This window comes from Oncorhynchus gorbuscha, linkage group LG18, assembly GCF_021184085.1.
Source record: "Oncorhynchus gorbuscha isolate QuinsamMale2020 ecotype Even-year linkage group LG18, OgorEven_v1.0, whole genome shotgun sequence".
Lineage (NCBI taxonomy): Eukaryota > Metazoa > Chordata > Actinopteri > Salmoniformes > Salmonidae > Oncorhynchus > Oncorhynchus gorbuscha.
The window spans coordinates 67,276,181-67,293,588 of NC_060190.1; the positions used below are offsets into that span (position 1 = coordinate 67,276,181).

General features: G+C 44.5%; 1 protein-coding gene across 1 annotated transcript; it reads right to left on the reverse strand.

Annotated features, from left to right (window-relative positions):
• Window positions 1-3,710: 3,710 nt before the first annotated feature.
• rbm5 (RNA binding motif protein 5) lies at window positions 3,711-17,217 on the reverse strand. Its single transcript, XM_046310721.1, has 25 exons — window positions 17,083-17,217; window positions 16,802-16,826; window positions 15,844-16,009; window positions 12,376-12,534; window positions 12,085-12,154; window positions 11,596-11,669; window positions 10,673-10,756; window positions 10,285-10,345; window positions 9,859-9,921; window positions 9,567-9,727; window positions 9,247-9,344; window positions 9,060-9,147; window positions 8,907-8,978; window positions 8,740-8,803; window positions 8,278-8,369; window positions 8,045-8,162; window positions 7,620-7,711; window positions 7,306-7,488; window positions 6,951-7,091; window positions 6,748-6,825; window positions 6,446-6,634; window positions 6,233-6,307; window positions 5,993-6,096; window positions 5,241-5,370; window positions 3,711-4,850 (listed from the first exon to the last, which is right to left on the reverse strand). Exons 2-25 carry the CDS (start codon window positions 16,807-16,809, stop codon window positions 4,725-4,727), a joined length of 2,496 nt encoding a protein of 831 aa, XP_046166677.1. The 5' UTR covers window positions 16,810-16,826; window positions 17,083-17,217; the 3' UTR covers window positions 3,711-4,724.
• Between the last annotated feature and the right edge of the window lie 191 nt (window positions 17,218-17,408).

Genomic DNA, 17,408 nt, shown 5'->3' on the forward strand with positions numbered 1-17,408 from the left:
TTGTATTGCAATTGGTGCTCTACCCCAGGCTGGAAGAGACTACAGCCATATTTGCCAAATGTGGAAACTTTGCGGGTGTGCATCAAAAGAAGAAGGCACAGGTGGGTAGGAATCTACAGTGATCAGGCCTAGCATGTAAGATCTGGGGGCAAGTTAAGCATGCTGTTATTTGATAGGGCTGGAGGACATTCGTATTATCGGGAGAGAAAAACTCATGCAGATTTCCATCTGGGAACTTGATCGCTTTTTAATGCTGATTGTTACTTTTTTCTCTTTTGTGACTGGCTTTGCCTTAGCATTGTTAAGCAGTGGTACATTATTCCTCTTAATGGTCTGTTGGAAGGATGTACTGCCTGTGTTCCTATCCACAATGATTTCCGATATTGAAAAGTGCATAGTTTCTCAATGGTGAGAACAGTTCTAATGACATATTTGCTTGCACAATTGTGTTTGTATCCAACACCAAAAGCTCTAGACATTTAGCTTGGAATGGACTCCCCATGCTTGAAATTGTGTTGCAGCTGGCCACCTGTTATTATAATGTCTGATGAACTTTGCTTGTATTGAAGATTGTGTTAAAGAGGTCTCTACATTCAAAAGCTGGGATTCAAAATCAACCGGTAGACTAGCCTGCTCAGGTCCCATCCATCTCCAGAAGGCAGTGGGGTTCTCTGTTAGACCAATGGCTCCCCCTGCCCCTTTCACCAGCTCATTGTTTTGTTCATGGGCTTGGTCATGCAGCACGCATGAGATCTTGTATTTTTGTCAGGATCCAGAAGTATTACAATTCCATGTATCAAAAGAAGTGCTTGTGCATCTTTCAGGAGTTTTGACAATGAAGTGTAGTACCTTGAGGGCTGTACCTGGTTTTCGTCAAGTGTGCTGACTTCAAGAATGAGTCTTTTCCTGAAGGCAGCTGTCCAAGCTGAGCCATCCAAAAGTTAACCTATTGTGTGACATAGGACCAACTGTAACAAACTTAACAAAAACGGTGGTTAGCTTTTCTTGACATGGATACGGTTTCAGTTTGATAAGTTGTAGCGTAATGTAGCCTGTTCGAATATGACAAACTGGAGATGGTCGTTCTGAGTAAATTACCCATTTCAGTGTACATAATGTAACTCCTAGGGTGTGTTGGCAATTTTTTAACTTGATAACAAAAGTCTATAAACTGTTAAACACCATGTTAAGGTGATTCATGTAATAATTAATCAAAATTCTAGTGATTTACAGGTTGATTTCTAGTGTTTCCAGGTCATTTCTGGCACTTTAGGCAGGGTGCTGATGAAATATAATGGCATATTGTTGAAGACTGGTCTACTACTCACAAATACACAATATTTGTTGTATAAATGGCAACAAAAATGTAACAGCAATATCACCTTTTCAAAATCTGATTCAGTATTGGTGGAAATATTGGATTAAAAAAAAGAAAATAATAATAAGTGGTGCCATGACCCAATTTTTGGGCACCCCTTTTAATATCAACAAATACATCCCAAATTTGACGCTTTAATCCACCGCTTAATGGTTTTGTCCGTTTTTGAAGCTAAGGCCCCGGACTACATGCCCTGAGAAACATTAACTACTGGTAGTGAACAATGAATAATGTAATAGACAGATTATTATAATAGTATTAGTTTGAGGAAGCCATGGGTTCTTGCAAATGCATGCAAATCTGCTGAAAATGACATAACGACATCCAGATACTGTGGAACAGGGGCAGGCAGATCCAGTGCAAATCCCAGGGTACACCTCGCTGTAGATATGTTAGTGCAGCCGGCCAGCCAATAGAGCAGCACCAAGAGGACGTAGAGGCGACCAGTCAGCAGCATGTAGGGGAGGATGTGTGTGGAGGACAGAACCAGGTCTAGCAGGGTTTCGAGGAAGTTGACCACGTGGCAGTTGATGCTGAAGGCAAAGAGGGGGTGGCGGGACATGGGGTAGTTTCCAGTCCAGTACAGAAAAGAGACGGTGAGGGGGCCCTGGGAGATGTGGAGGAACCACTGCAGCCTCAGAGAGAGGCCCAGGGGAGCAGGAACGTATTAGGAGAGAGAAAATCTTCCTCTACTCTGCAGGATCTATGTGAGGTTAGCTACATTATATTACATTGTTAAGGAGACAAATACAGTCCATGTTTATAGACTCTACAAATTGCATGAGATCTATTTTCTGATATATAAAGTAGGTCTAGACTAGTTATTGATGGGTTATGTTAGTTCCAAAGCATTTACACACAAATCATTCACAAACATGAACCTGATCCCTAGAGACACTATTCACATGACATACTGTACAGGCATCTACCAGCAGAGACATCGCTCTGCTCTGGCCGACAGTCTCTTGGTGATCATGAAGGCAGCAGCCAGGTTCCAGAGGGCACACAGGTAGTACAGGGGTCAGTTATTTCCGGGATCCTTGGGACATCCCTACCCTAAATCCTAACCCCTACCATTATCCTAACCTTAACTCTTACCATTTTAAAATGTCAACTTCAGTGGGCTAGGGACATCACCCAAATAGCAAGGACTGTAGTACAGGCCCATGAGACAGTAGGTGAGGCATCTGAGGATTAAGAGGGTATACTAAGGGGACATTGAATAGCAGGGCTGTGTACACACACCAGGGCCAGTGTATAGACCAGCATGTAGAAGAACTGGCAGAGCAGCCAAGCCCAGGGAGGAATGTTCCACTGGGGATAGATGGGATAAAGGGAGCATAGGATATGGGATAGAGGGAGCGTAGCCTAGTGGTTAAGAGCAGTAACCAAAAGGTTGCTGGTTTGAATGACTGAGCCGAATAGGCGAAATATCTGTCGTTGTGCCCTTGAACTAGGGTCTTAACCCCGATGTCGCTCTGGATTAGAGTGCCTGCTAAATCAGAGTTTCCCAAACTCAGTCCTGGGCTGCTTAAGAGCTCCATGGAGAGGAACGGCATTACCTGGTAGTGAGTCACCGGGGAGGAGAGGAACGGCATTACCTGGTAGTGAGTCACCGGGGAGGAGAGGAACGCCATTACCTGGTAGTGAGTCACCGGGGAGGAGAGGAATGGCATTACCTGGTAGTGAGTCACCGGGGAGGAGAGGAACACCATTACCTGGTAGTGAGTCACCGGGGAGGAGAGGAACGCCATTACCTGGTAGTGAGTCACCGGGGAGGAGAGGAACGCCATTACATGGTAGTGAGTCACCGGGGAGGAGAGGAATGCCATTACCTGGTAGTGAGTCACCGGGGGAGGAGAGGAACGCCATTCCTGGTAGTGAGTCACCAGGTAGGTCCTGGTGGAAAATTGGTAGCAGGTAGTTCAGTATTCTCTAGCTTCAGTTTGTTAGAATGGCCATGCCTGTGGTAAGAGGAAAGGAAGTGGGGGGTGGGGTGGACTGCATCTGCAGAACATTTATTTTAGGTTTAAATCATATGTAGTGGCCCTGCTTCAGGAGAAAATGACCCTAGAGCCCAAACTTTAATGTATTCCGGATTTCCTCAATGTTACGTCTCTTTACTGACCGGTTGAGCAGCCAAGTTTGGTATGTGACTATAGATTGCATGTTATCGTAGTCAATTAACCTTGCATTGAACTCAAATGTTAAGGATTCAAAGTTGAACATCTTGTGTAAATTCATATTTTAGTAAACGTATCCAGAGTGACTTAGTCATTGCACAATACCTGGAGAGCTACGCTCATCACTTACAACCAATGTTCCACACGAATTGAGTGATCAGTCTTATTTAATATTTTCTGTACAAAATGAGAAAGCATATCATACAGAATGTACAATAATTTAAATACTATTGCCACAACAAAAGGAGAAAAACATGTCTATATCTTCATTCTTACAGAAGGAAATAATGACCTGTGCGTATATATACACAAATTATAAGTTACATAATTCATAGTTTTACACTTTCTCCAATTAAGACCAGTCCTTTCTTTATGTCTCTCTTCCCTGCTAGGCTAATGAGTACAGTAAACATAATTCTCCATCCAATCCCCTTATCGAGCGTGTCATCTTCTCCATGCCGCCATTACAATCCCTTCAGCTCATCTCAAGGTGTTTTTTAATGGATAACTGTAGGGAAGCATTTTAGGATACCCCTGGATGTTGGTCCCACACAGAAAGGAAGGGAACATAGGACCAGGGCCCAGATTTACAAAGTTTTCTTATGAAGAAATGTCTTAACTGCCATTATTTCCTTAACTATAGACTAAGTAAAGATGCTATTCCTCAAAAAGGGTTATTGGAACATTTCTTATGCTTCTCCTTAAGCAAAAAGTTAAGAAATTTGATTATTGAAAATAAAGTTCATGGAAATGTTAATTCCAAGATAGCTAAACCCTTGTCTTAAACTCAGGGCAGTGAGAGAAAATGCAATTGAAAACAATTGAACATGTTTAATTCACACAAACTTCATCTGAAAGTATCAGTATTGATTATTTAAACCCAAGAACATGTTTTAGAATAGTGATCTCAGTAAGAAATACGGTAACATGATTGGCATTGCTAGTTAAAACGTTTGCTTAGCAACAAACATCCCAAGAATATATTTGAGAAGATGGTAAGAAAAATCTTAAAATCTTCAGATACTGTTGAGGAATTGCACTTACAAACATCTTTTTATATCCTTAAGAAGCTTCTTAAGTTTTTGCATAAGAAGTGTTTTGTGAATCTGGGCCCAGGTCCAGAAGGATGTGTCCATTCTTAGGAGGCAGGTGGAGTGGGAAAATCACTCCATTTCAGTGAAGCGGGCAAACATGGCTTTGCGGACAGCGTCTTTGTATGTGTCGGAGGCAGACAGGCCGTAGCTGCTGCCTTTGGTTCCAAGACCAGCTCCCTTTGCCCTCAGCTGAGCCTGTAGAGAGATGACAGCAGGCCTGTGATCAGTAAAGCAATATGACACTGGAATCACTGGCATATTAAATAACAAAAAAAAATCTCTATCCATCTCTATATAGTTATTTTCCAATATATTGCTTAGGTGTTTAAACACATTCAGACAATAAGGAAATTAGGTGGAGAGAAAGACAGTGGGAAGGGTGTGCCCAGGGATTGAACCCTGGTCTCCGGTGGGAAGTTGTATATGTGATGTGACGTCTCGGGGAATGTTACCTCTACCACGGCTCTGCATTTATACAGCAAACTTAACAGACTTGTTGTATATGAAAGATACCTTAACAGTTTCCTTATGTTTAGCTGTTGGGTTGAAGCAGCACTATTACTGGTTTAACTGGACGAGATTCACCTCTATAGGAGCAGTGATGCCCTGCTGGTTACGGCCCAGACCTCTGCCCTCCTGCCATCCCATGGCCTGCAGCATCTTGTTCCCTATGTTGTCACTGTTCAGACCGTCCTTAGTGGGTTGTTCATAGTTACTGCAGAGGGGGAAATGACACAACAATCATTATTACCCAATCTCATGTCACAGAACATCAATGTAGGTTCTTGAGTCAACGTATGCTTTGTTCAAACTGCAGACCGTAATGCTCAAAGCAGTTTTGTTTTTCAAATCTGTTTTGGAATACTGACTGTCCAAACAGCAAGTTACAAGCGACCAAATCAGGTGTTTGTTAAGACAGCAGTAATTTGCTGACATGGCTATGCTAGTTGTCATAGTAACGATGGGTGTGTGTGCAGTGGTGTCGGCTGACTGGTGGTGCTGCTCGTGCTTCCTATCAGTTACAAGTTATGTAGCACGTTAAGGTGACAATGCCTGCCATAGAAGTTTCCCAGTTGCTTTGAATGTTCAAAATCATAGTAGAAGAATACTTAACACCTCAAAGGATAAGATTAACCAACTTTCAAAATGAGTCCTTTTTGGATAGCCACAGCAGTCAACTAGCTGGCTAGTGGTTTAGCACATTTACATGTTTTTTTCACCTATGAAGGTAGTTTGAAATGTGTCTTGGAATAACAGAATATGGATTTGAGTCACTTCAAACTGCCAGTGTGAACAAGGCTTAAGAAGTATGTGCACGGCATAACACTAGCACTAACATGACTGGTGCTGGCTGTGCGGTGAATTTCTTCTTCTTGGGTGCTGGGGGTTCAGGGATGCCGTATTTTTCTCTCCTCTCCGCAGCACGGTCCCTGTACTTCATCTGTTCACACACCGAGAGCAAGAAAGAGACACAGAGTGTGAATGAATGTAGAAACAAACCTGATAACAGGGTTTCTATTAACTGGACCCCAACTAAAACAGTTAAAGCAGCATCGTCTCCATGTCTGAGCCGTTACCTCGGTCTCTCTCCTCTCCTGCTCCTCCAGCTCAGCCTCACTCAGCTTAGATCTGCGGTGGACCTCCAGGTTTTGCTGGGATAAGACAAATAAGTCAAAGACCTTTACACCTCATTCATACATTTCAAGCTCTTCCTTTCCCAGATTAGCTTTTCATAACAGTTGAGAAAGTGGACTATTTTGGAGTTCTTCCTTCGAGTCAGTGATAAGTACCTTATGGAGGTCTGAGAGCTGCTGGTGGCGCACCAGGCCATCCTTATTGGGGAACTGTCTCCTACACAGCAGGCACGCCATCTTCTTCCAGTCTGTCAGCTGGTCCTGCTCACCACCACCGTGCTCCGGCTCTGCTGCACCCCCTTCCTCTGGGTCACTGTCTCCACTATAGGCTGCCACCAGACCAACCTGGAAAAGGACAACCAGATGGTTGTATATTAACTAGGTAGCTACCATACCAGACTGGAAAATGTACTCTAAAATTGCAGCTCATACATTGGAGTCCAGTAACAATATCTTACCTTGGCTGAGTTGGTTGGGGCCTGCTCCTCAGGGCGCTGCACTGCTTCTGACATCAGCATTTCCAAGCTTCCAGCCTGCTGTAAAGTCACACCACAACACTACTCAGTCCACCTCGCCAATCTACCATCAAGTCAATGTTAAGATTTCCTGGATGGGTTTTCTAAAGGATTCAAACTATCATGGATAGACTTAAAATGTCTACCTTCTTCTCGAAGAGTGTGAAGCCTGCGTCAGCGGCCGCGGCCTCTTTCCTCTCCTCCTGGCTGACGGGCTGGAAGCTGCTCTTAAAGTTCTCCTTCTGCTTGTTCAGACTCTTCGCCCAGCGCTCCATGTCCTTAGCGATCTGAAAGGCCAACCAGAACAACTCAGACACACCAACCACGGTATTCAGCAGTATCATTGTGTATCACTAATCCATGTGTATTTAATGTGTTTTAAGTCTTGTGTGCTCCTCTGCTGCAGAACCAATTGCCCCCTCTTAGACAAATACACTTGAACAAACTACACACAATTATCACAAGTCTAAAGTTATGCTGTCTTGATATCCCTCTGCCTACCTGCTGAGCCGTCTTGCTCTTGGGCTTTTCTTGTTTCCTCTCCTTGGATTCCTTAGCCTCGTTGCTAGCTGCTGCTGATGCATTCGCACTCTGCTCAGTTTGATCGGCGGCTGAGGCAGGGACGTACGTCTGCTTCTCACTGTCCCAGTAGAGGTACTGCTGCGTCTGGGAGTTGTAGTAGTACTGAAGGAAAGGAGAAACTACAACTATAAAAACACATACATCCACAGACCAAGTGTTCGCACAACTCAGACGGCATTGTGCAACAATGCAGAACAGCAAGAGAAAACACAGACTGGTGTGTGGGTACTAACGTGGGTATTTGGGTCGTAGTAGAGGCCGGTTTGAGGGTCGAAGTAGAAGCCAGAGGATTCGTCATACTGGTAGGTAGAGGTATCAGGTACAGCTGAGGATGAAGACAGAGTATGGAATATTAAAAGAGTCAAACACCTGGCTTGAACAGAGTAGATAATTTTACATCTGAAAGGATTCCACAAGTGTTCTATTGTTTTCAATTCTGCACTGGAACCTGCAGTGTCAGTCAGACGGGGAACATGCAGTGTCAGTCAGGCGGGGAACATGCAGTGTCAGTCAGGCGGGGAACATGCAGTGTCAGTCAGGCGGGGAACATGCAGTGTCAGTCAGACGGGGAACACGCAGTGTCAGTCAGACGGGGAACACGCAGTGTCAGTCAGACCGGGAACATGCAGTGAGACAGGTAGGTGAGTGAAGCTCTAACCTGTGTCAGTGGCCAGTCCAGAGAGTGTCGCTGTGGCTGTGGAAGCCGGTGCTGTCATCGCAGCTGCCAAGTGAATTCCGGTCTGTTTTGCTTCCAGTTGCTGGGCCAATTGCAACGCCTGCAAAGACACAATTGGTAATTGTGGGAATCTTTACAGCGAGCACATTGTGAGTTGTGCAGTAAATAAGGCTGTGTGTCGTGACAAGCTCATAGGTTAAATACATAGGACTTACTTGTGTGGCAGTGTGACTGATGAGGTTTGATTGGTAGACCTGTGCACCTTGTGAGATCACCACTCCTGTAGCTGCTGGGACACCTGGAGCCGCTGTCAATACAAGACTCCCAGGCTTTATAACATGCTATTACCAACACCTCTTTTGGAAACAGATCTTTAGCACCTGATGCCTTACAATACAAGTCAATGATTGTTGTAATGCTTCCAATGCTTCCTACATCCTTCACAGTACAAGTAGTGTCATCAGCGTACTGATGTACAACACTGACACCACAACCTGGGATTCCAACACCCCTAACCCTCTTTATCCCTAATTATTAAAGCAGCTAGGGGTTCTGTAGAAACACTGTACAACAAAGCTGACAAAATGACAGCCCTGCCTTACTGACCTCTCTACAGGGAAAGTATCTGTTAAAGGTATCGACACGGAATGAATTGCAGACTGTATGTTTCCTCTTACCTCCCAGTATTCCGTTCCCCTGGGAAGGGTCTCCTGCTGCCTGCTGGTAGTAGGCTTGGTAGTCCTAGCAACACAGAAAGGAAGTCAGTCAGTCAGTCACATTGGAGCATTTGCAATAAACCCCAGGGATTTCCAGACTGGGATAACCTCCCCGCCGATCATCATACCTGTGTGTAGGGAGCGTAGCCCTCCTCTAGGTAGCTGTACTCTGACAGATGTCCTTCAGCACCCTGCTGAGGCTAGGAAGGAATACACTGCATCTTAGTATGTGTGTGGCAAAACAAAAGACAGTGGCTGAATATGAGCGGTGTGTGGGTTACCTGGCTGGAGGACCACTGGGCAGCAGCGATGGCTGTGCTGGCCACAGAGAAGGCACTGATCCGGTTACCGTCTGGGAGCAAGAGATCCCTGAAGAGAGGAGAGTCAAGATTAGAGACGCTGTCTTCACTACGCCCTCTGAGGACATAATTTAAGGAAAACCACTGACATCTGTGACAGGACACTCACTTCCTGGCACTCTTGGCATAGTCCACACCAATGGTCTTTCCATCCAGCTTGAGAGGAGGCTGTAGTCCTTGTAGGATGGTTAGAAGCTGAGATGCCTCCTGTGACGCAGAAAAAAACAAAGCACTCAAGACTATTTTACACAGAAACATTTATACAGATTTCACTTAATCAAGCCAAAGATGAGAAGCACCAGTCGAGCAATATGGCCATTCATAATCATAAGGGACATCAATGAAGTTGGAGGATGTTCTGTAGAGAAACTCAAATCAAAGACCATATAATGTGTATATGTGGAGACGTCTGCTTAAAGGATGGCGTACCAGAGGGGAGGAGAGCTGTACAAAGGTGAAGCCTCTGTTCTGGCCCGTCTGTTTGTCCTTAATGAGACGGATGTTGCTGGGTGACAGGTTGGCGTAGGGGGACAGGGCTGTCAGGATGGCCTCCACCGTGGTCAAAGGGGCTATGTTCCTCAGGATGATTGCTGGAGAGGACATGAACACATACAGTCTAAAGTCTCTCACTGGCTCTCCTCAAACCCCCCTCCCCCATGACATCTGACAGGACATTATGGGTGTGTGTCTGTGGGCTGCCCATTTGTGGAGAGGTACTCACTGTCGCCGTAGTAGTCTCCACTCGGCTGGATCTCTGTGACTCCAGTGGTGTTGGTCTCACCCTCTGTTGAGGCAGACAGAATGAGAGCAGGGCATTAACGTCATCTCACCTTCAGTACCCATGAGAGTCCAGGACATGAGTTAGAAGAAAAAAATCCGCTCCACAGGGATTTGACATCCTCGCTATTCCGCCAGTCAATTCTCACGTACGTTTTCAGCTAAATCTGATTTGTTCACAATACTAAGGAATATGATTGGTCAGTGTTTATGGGGCCATGATGACAGTCGTGTTAATAGGGTTGGCATTTCTAAAGTATATATATCAGTATTCTGTACTGGTCCTGTGCGCAGCCCCTCTTGCCTGAACATTGTCTCAGGCCATCCAGATGGGTGCAGGCAGTGGCTTCCTGGTTCAGGAACTACTTACCAGCTTTAGCTGCTCCACACCTGAAGCACTTCAGCCTCCTCCGGAAATTGTACAGGCCGCACTGCAAGCAACCGGTCACATCATTTTTATTGATAATACAGCTACTTATGTCCAGGACACTGCTGCCTCAGATGAATAGCAAACTAACAGCGGTGCAGCATACGGTACTTACCTGAGCCAAATGCTCACCCTGGCAACTAATGAAATCAGGGATCCCTATACCTAACGACGTGCTCCAACTCATTTGGCAGGAGCTCATTCTGGACTATAAGGTAACTAACAATTGAGGGCCTAACGTTGTCACTACAGCATTTCAGATAGGAGTGGAAGGTAAATATAGTGTGGGCAGCAGGGTTGGACATGTAGCCAAGCCACAAAAGAAACTTACAGTGTTGCAGAGCCAGTCTTCAAACTTGTGTCGCGGGATGCTGTAGTGCATGGCCACACTCTTGCCTTGGATGACCAGGAGTTTCTGCAAGAGGAGGTTCAAAATGTTGGTAATTTCAAGCTTCCTGGCAGGCACAGGTCTCACTCTAGCTGCAACCAAAGAACAAGCAGTGCTGGCAGGTAGGGAAGGGGAAAGGGACCCCCGGTTGGAGTTGGTATCAAAGACAGACAGAAAGATGTGTATGTGAGCTTGTGTACAGAGGGTTCTTAAGGTGTTTGGGACCCGAGTGTCCAGACTGAGCCGGAGCAGTGTGTATAATGTTAACATGAGAGATACTTTTATCAGCTTTCCTAGAACCAGGGATAAGCCTCCCACAACAGACATTGGGTGAAAATTAATTTGCTAAGAAGCACAGCATAAATCAAAGAAATAAAAAAAAAAAGGGGGGGGGGGGGGGGTGCTCAAATTTGGAGAGGCCACTGGGCTAAAAGGAGTAGAAATGCACCATTTGTCACCTGAATTTTATTTAATCAGGAAACTCTTACCAGCCAGATTGCAAGGTACTACAATCTCAAAGCTGGTTTGAAGATCAAGTGTTTTAAGTTAAGCCTCCGATAAATTAGGCTACATGGTTCAATTTTCTTGTCTTAACTTAGTCTTACACCATGAAAATATGGGGGGGCTGAGATGGAATTAGGATCAGTGAAATGCTAAATAAACCTCTAAAATCATGCAGTCTTTCTGGATACCATATTCAGATTCCAATATTGTATTCTCCAACTAAAAATCCACATTTCCTTCAAAACCTCAGTTCTTATTAATAATAACTTTGGTTGCCATTTGGTTGTCTTTTTTCAGAGCCCCAAGGTAAAAAAAAAAAAAAAACAAGTTAAAAAAACTAGACTTGGCGATTGTGAAGCAACCTGATTGGTCTCCATCCATCGGGTAGCATCTTGCAAGTGATAAAACTCCACGAAGACGAAACCTCGGCTTATACCTAGAGACAGCATTCAAATATAGACGGGAGGAGTGTTAGTCAGAGTCCATGGGCACAACATTCAAACTGTCACAAACTGCTTCAGGGGCTAGTACGGCAAACAGTGGGCCCTTCCTTTTGGGTTTTGCCATAGCAAGAAATGCTGCAGGATGACACTGGCCCAGACATACTCAGTGTGCCTCTATGATCAGTGTCTCTCTCATTTAAAACAGCTTGGCTGGCTGATGGCCTTGCTTACCTTTTCGCTCCACATCTTAAGACAAAATAAAATGGTTTCTTTGCTTGACATTAATTCTTAACAATTTCCGATTTTTATGTTGCTATAGCAAAACTGAAGTCACCTGAAGCAGATTGGCCCTGTAGTCAAATATAGTGTGGGGGGGGGGGGGGGGTGCGTGGTACACCTGGGTCTCACCTGTCCTCTTTTTCATCAGGCGGACATCTATTGGCTGGGGTCCCTCCAGCTGGTCCAGGGCAGCTCGGATCTGGATGGCAAGAGAAAGACAGACATTAAATCCATAGCCTTAAGTTCTGGAACACATTTCACTTGACATTACATAGTTACTAATGTCTCCTTTAGTTTCACTGTATAGCCTACTCTTCGCAGAGTAGGCTATACAGTAGTACCCCCACCCTTCTTCACAGAGAAAATGGCAGCCAACCAAACCACAGGTGGTGTGTCTAAAGCAGAGAAAGAGAAACTTACGTCTCCCTCTGTAATGTGAAGAGACAGGCCCCGGAGCATGATGGTTTTACTCTCCTTCTCCTCCCCTTGCTCCTCCCTGTATTCCTGCTCAGGGTAGTCTCCATCAGAGTGGTAACAGTCTTCAGATCTATCGCTGTTCCGTCGCTTCCTGTCTCTCTGCTGGAGTGGATAAAACAGTGTGCATCAGCATGGACCAATGCTAACTTTTGTCCTCACTATCCCAAATAACCAAAAACCTACTGTCCAGAACACAAGAACTACACAATGTCCTAGCCAGTAGAAATTAAGTTCATTGGGTTCATGCAGGGCCTATAGGTTGACATGCCTTCTCGCCATATTCAGCTATTAAATGGGCTACATCTGGTTATTATAAATATGTATATTTATTAAAGGGGCAGTGCAGTCAAAAATGTGCTTTCTGTGTATTATATATTCAAATCAAATTGTATGTCACATGCACCAAATACAACAAGAGGAATAAAATATACAAGAATGGAGCTATATACAGGGAGAACCAGATCAATGCGCAGGTGTATGAGGTATTTGAGGGTGGTAAAATAGTGTAAAGTGTCTAGGCATCAGGATAGATGATAATAATAAAGGTATTTAAGGTAGATGAAGGCAGGGTAAGTTGACTAGGCATCAGGATAGATAAGGCTTTAATAAGGCAACACTAGATGTTTGAACATTGCTGTGAGGACTTGCTTTCATTCAGCCACAAGAACATTCGTGAGGTCGGGCACTGATGTTGGGCTATTAGGGCTGGCTCGGTGTCGGCCTTCCATTTCACCCCAATGGTATTCGTGAGGTCGGGCACTGATGTTGGGCTATTAGGGCTGGCTCTGTGTCGGCCTTCCATTTCACCCCAATGGTATTCGTGAGGTCGGGCACCGATGTTGGGCTATTAGGGCTGGCTCGGTGTCGGCCTTCCATTTCACCCCAATGGTATTTGTGAGGTCGGGCACTGATGTTGGGCTATTAGGGCTGGCTCGGTGTCGGCCTTCCATTTCACCCCAATGGTATTCGTGAGGTCGGGCACCGATGTTGGGCTATTAGGGCTGGCTCGGTGTCGGCCTTCCATTTCACCCCAATGGTATTTGTGAGGTCGGGCACTGATGTTGGGCTATTAGGGCTGGCTCGGTATCGGCCTTCCATTTCATCCCAATGGTATTTCGATGGGGTTGCGGTGAGGCCTTTGCGCAGGCCAGTCAAGTTCTTTCACACCGATCTTGACAAACCATTTCTGTATGGACCTTGCTTAGTACGAGGGGGAATTGTCATGAAACAGGAAAAGGCCTTCCCTAAAACTGTTGCCACAAAGTTGGAAGCATAGAATTGTCTAGAATGTCATTGTATTCTGCAGCGTTAAGATTCCCCTTCACTGGAAATAAGGGGCCTTGCCCAAACTATGAAAAACATGGCCTACCACTTTGCGGCTGAGGCGTTGTTGCTCCTAGACATTTCCACTTCACAATAACAGCACTTACAGTTGCCCGGGGCAGCTCTATCAGGGCAGAAATTTGACAAACTGACTTGTTGGAAAGGTGGCATCCTATGATGGCGGAACGTTGAAAGTCACTGAGCTCTTCATTTGGGCCATTCTACTGCCAATGTTTGTCTATGGAGTTTGCATGGCTGTGTGCTCGATTTTATATACCCGTCAGAAACGGGTGTGGGCGAAATAGTTGAATTCACTCATTTGAAGGGGTGTCCACATACTTTTGTATATATAGTAGTATAGTTTTCCTTTACATAAAAAAACATTAAACCAAAACATACACAGAAAATGGCTTCATTTTCATCAGATGACAACAGATGTGCAAAGCTATTTCACTAGCAGTCACAAGTAAATGAGCTAACAATGAAAAGGCAAGGTACATTTATAATGTTTTTCCTAGAAAAAACATAGCTAGCTATATTTCCCCATGTTTAGCTTGAAGTTAATCTTGCATTTTACTGGAAAATAAATAAGCAACAAGAGAAAAGTAGCTACACATCAAATCAGACCGCTGTCTGGCTATAAATTCACCAATGGTCATTCATCTGAGTGGAGAATTGCAACTGAAGCACAAAATTTGTATGATGCAGATCATACAGTAGGCTAGCCAAGACTAGTTGTTTTATTTGTAGCTTCTTTTTGTAGACTACCAACAGGAGCCAGCATTTTGTTAATATGTTAACTATTGAAGGTTTACTTTTGTAAATCACGTTCCCCTAAAATAAATAAGCTCAGCGAGTAGATTGATGGGCACTTCTTTTTCCTCTGGACGGATCACGTGTGATGTGTGAAGTAGAGGTTGACCGATTATGATTTTTCAACACCGATACCGATGATTGGAGGACCAAAAAAGCAGACACCGATTAATCAGCCAATTTTTCAAAATGTATTTGTAATAATGACAATTACAACAATACTGAATGAACACTTATTTATATTTTTTTTACCCCCTTTTCCAATTGTTAGTAGCTACTATCTGGTCTCATCGCTACAACTCCCGTATGGGCTCGGGAGAGACGAAGGTTGAAAGTCATACGTCCTCCGATACACAACCCAACCAAGCCGCACTGCTTCTTAACACAGCACGCATCCAACCCGGAAGCCAGCCGCACCAATGGGTCGGAGGAAAGACCGTGCACCTGGCAACCTTGGTTAGTGTGCACTGCGCCCGGCCTGCCACAGGAGTCGCTGGTGCGCGATGAGACAAGGATATCCCTACCGGCCAAACCCTCCCTAACCCGGACGCTATGCCAATTGTGCGTTGCCCCACGGACCTCCCGGTCACGACAGAGCCTGGGGGCAAACCCAGAGTCTCTGGTGGCACAGCTGGCACTGCAGCACAGCATCCTTAACCACTGCACCACCCGGGAGGCCCATATTGAACACTTATTTTAACACATCAATAAAATCTGACAAGGAAAAAAATCTGTCGTTCTGCCCCTGAACGAGGCAGTTAACCCACTGTTCCTAGGCCGTCATTGAAAATAAGAATGTGTTCTTAACTGACTTGCCTAGTTAAATGTAGGTATAAATAAAAAAAGATTTAAAATAAATCTGCGCCCAAAAATACAGATTGTTATGAAAACTTGAAATCGGCCATTCTGATTAATCGGTCAACCTCTAGTGTGAAGGCATCAACTCATGTACTGCTTGGAAAGTTGTGACTCGCTGGAGCATGGTGGTGTTAGAATGAAAGACTAATCAAATTGTTCAAATTGCATGAACTTCCCACTTGTAGTCTTTAATGCTTTTCAATGGCAGAACGCGACACTAAAGGTAAATGTTGAACCGGAAGGCAGAAATGTGCTGAAAAGTTACTGGCCAGGTCAGGACAGACAAGATTCACTGGCCCCGGCCCAGCGTTGATACCAGTCCCTGATCAGTGGACTCTACTAGTAGTCAATGAGATTGGTTTTGGATGCACTCCCATTACAAGTCATGTCACTGGGTGCCTGACTCAGAACACATACCTCTGGACTGCCTCTGCTCCCCCGGCGTTCTCCTCCATCGTAGCGTTCGCTGTGTCTCTCTTCTCCCCATCGGCGCATGTCCTGCTCTCCCCTCTCACGCCACTCTGACTCACCCCGGCCCAGATCGTTGCCGCCGTATCTTCCACTACGCTCTGTGCGACTCAACCTGTGCACAGTCAGGCATACATACACAGTAAAAAGCTGAAATTTGACACACTCAAGGAATAAAGAATGTGTTCCAATGCAATTGTATATTGGTCAAGATAACTTCCAAGTACTTTTATTTACAGTTAGAAATGTAATCCTCCCAATTCTGATTTATTCTTCAAGCTGAAATTGTGTGTGGATTTAGTCAAGAGGTTTATCCAACAAACCACTGCATTCAAGTCTGGTCTCAAGACTAAATACGAAATGCTGAGACCTGGTTGTGCGTTCTCATACTGAGAATGTCACTGATGATGCGATGCCTAACGCCCTAGCCAGTTTAATGAGGGAGAGTTGCTTACTAGCAAACCATGGAATGGTAAACATTACTGCCCCTGAACAGGCAGTTAACCCACTGTTCCTAGGCCGTCATTGAAAATAAGAATTTGTTCTTAACTGACTTGCCTTATTAAATAAAGGTAAAATAAAAACAAACAAATAAACATAAGCCAAAATCAGCAAGCTAAATTACTTTGACCGAAATATTATTGCAAGTGTAGTTGTAAGTTAGCTAACTTAGTAGGTTCGATCCCGGGCTGTATCAAAACCGAGGGTGATTGGGAGTCCCATAGGGCGGGGCACAACTGGCCCAGCTTTGTCCGGGGTAGACGGTCATTGTAAAATAAGAAATGGTTTTTAACTGACTTGCCTAGTTAAATAAAAGGTCACACAAAAAAGTAGCTTGTTAACGTTAGCTAACTTGCTAGCGAGACAATACAGTACCTACAATATTTTTATGCTGATTTAAACTCACCGTCCCATTTCAATGGTTGTCACCACTATCAAAGGGTGGAGGTGTGTGGAATTGGGGGACAAGAAAAAAAACGTGTATTATTATTCCAGCATGTAAATACAACCTAGTTAGCTAGATAGTTTGCTTGTCTGCTGAAAGCAGAGGCAAGATGGAGACACAATGACGTACGCTTCAAGCTAACGTTAGCTGATTGAGACTTGCCTTGAGCTAGCTGGTACCTAGGTTAAGAACACAAATAGTAACGTATAAGAGTACAACTATACAGAAGCATTGTAACTCACCAGTTTAAACAAGCTTTAAAATAGTATACAAATATGTTTGAAAACAATTCAAGGACTTGCACATTTCAAAGGGAAAAATGGTGTTTGACTCGTCAACACTTTCTCCTTCCCAAGATGCTTAGGGCTGGAACGTGGAAAAAGACGATGCATGTTGGGTAACGAAGTTTTTTCAAGGGTGATCAGTGCCTTCGTACGCGGCTGTCCTGTCTGGTTTTCACAGGCCTAAAACATTTCACACAGGTCTATAACATTTAATGAAAGGCAACATCGGGAGCTTGTGAGCGTGAGAATGAATAATCTTTACTACTCAAACCTTTTGTCTGGAG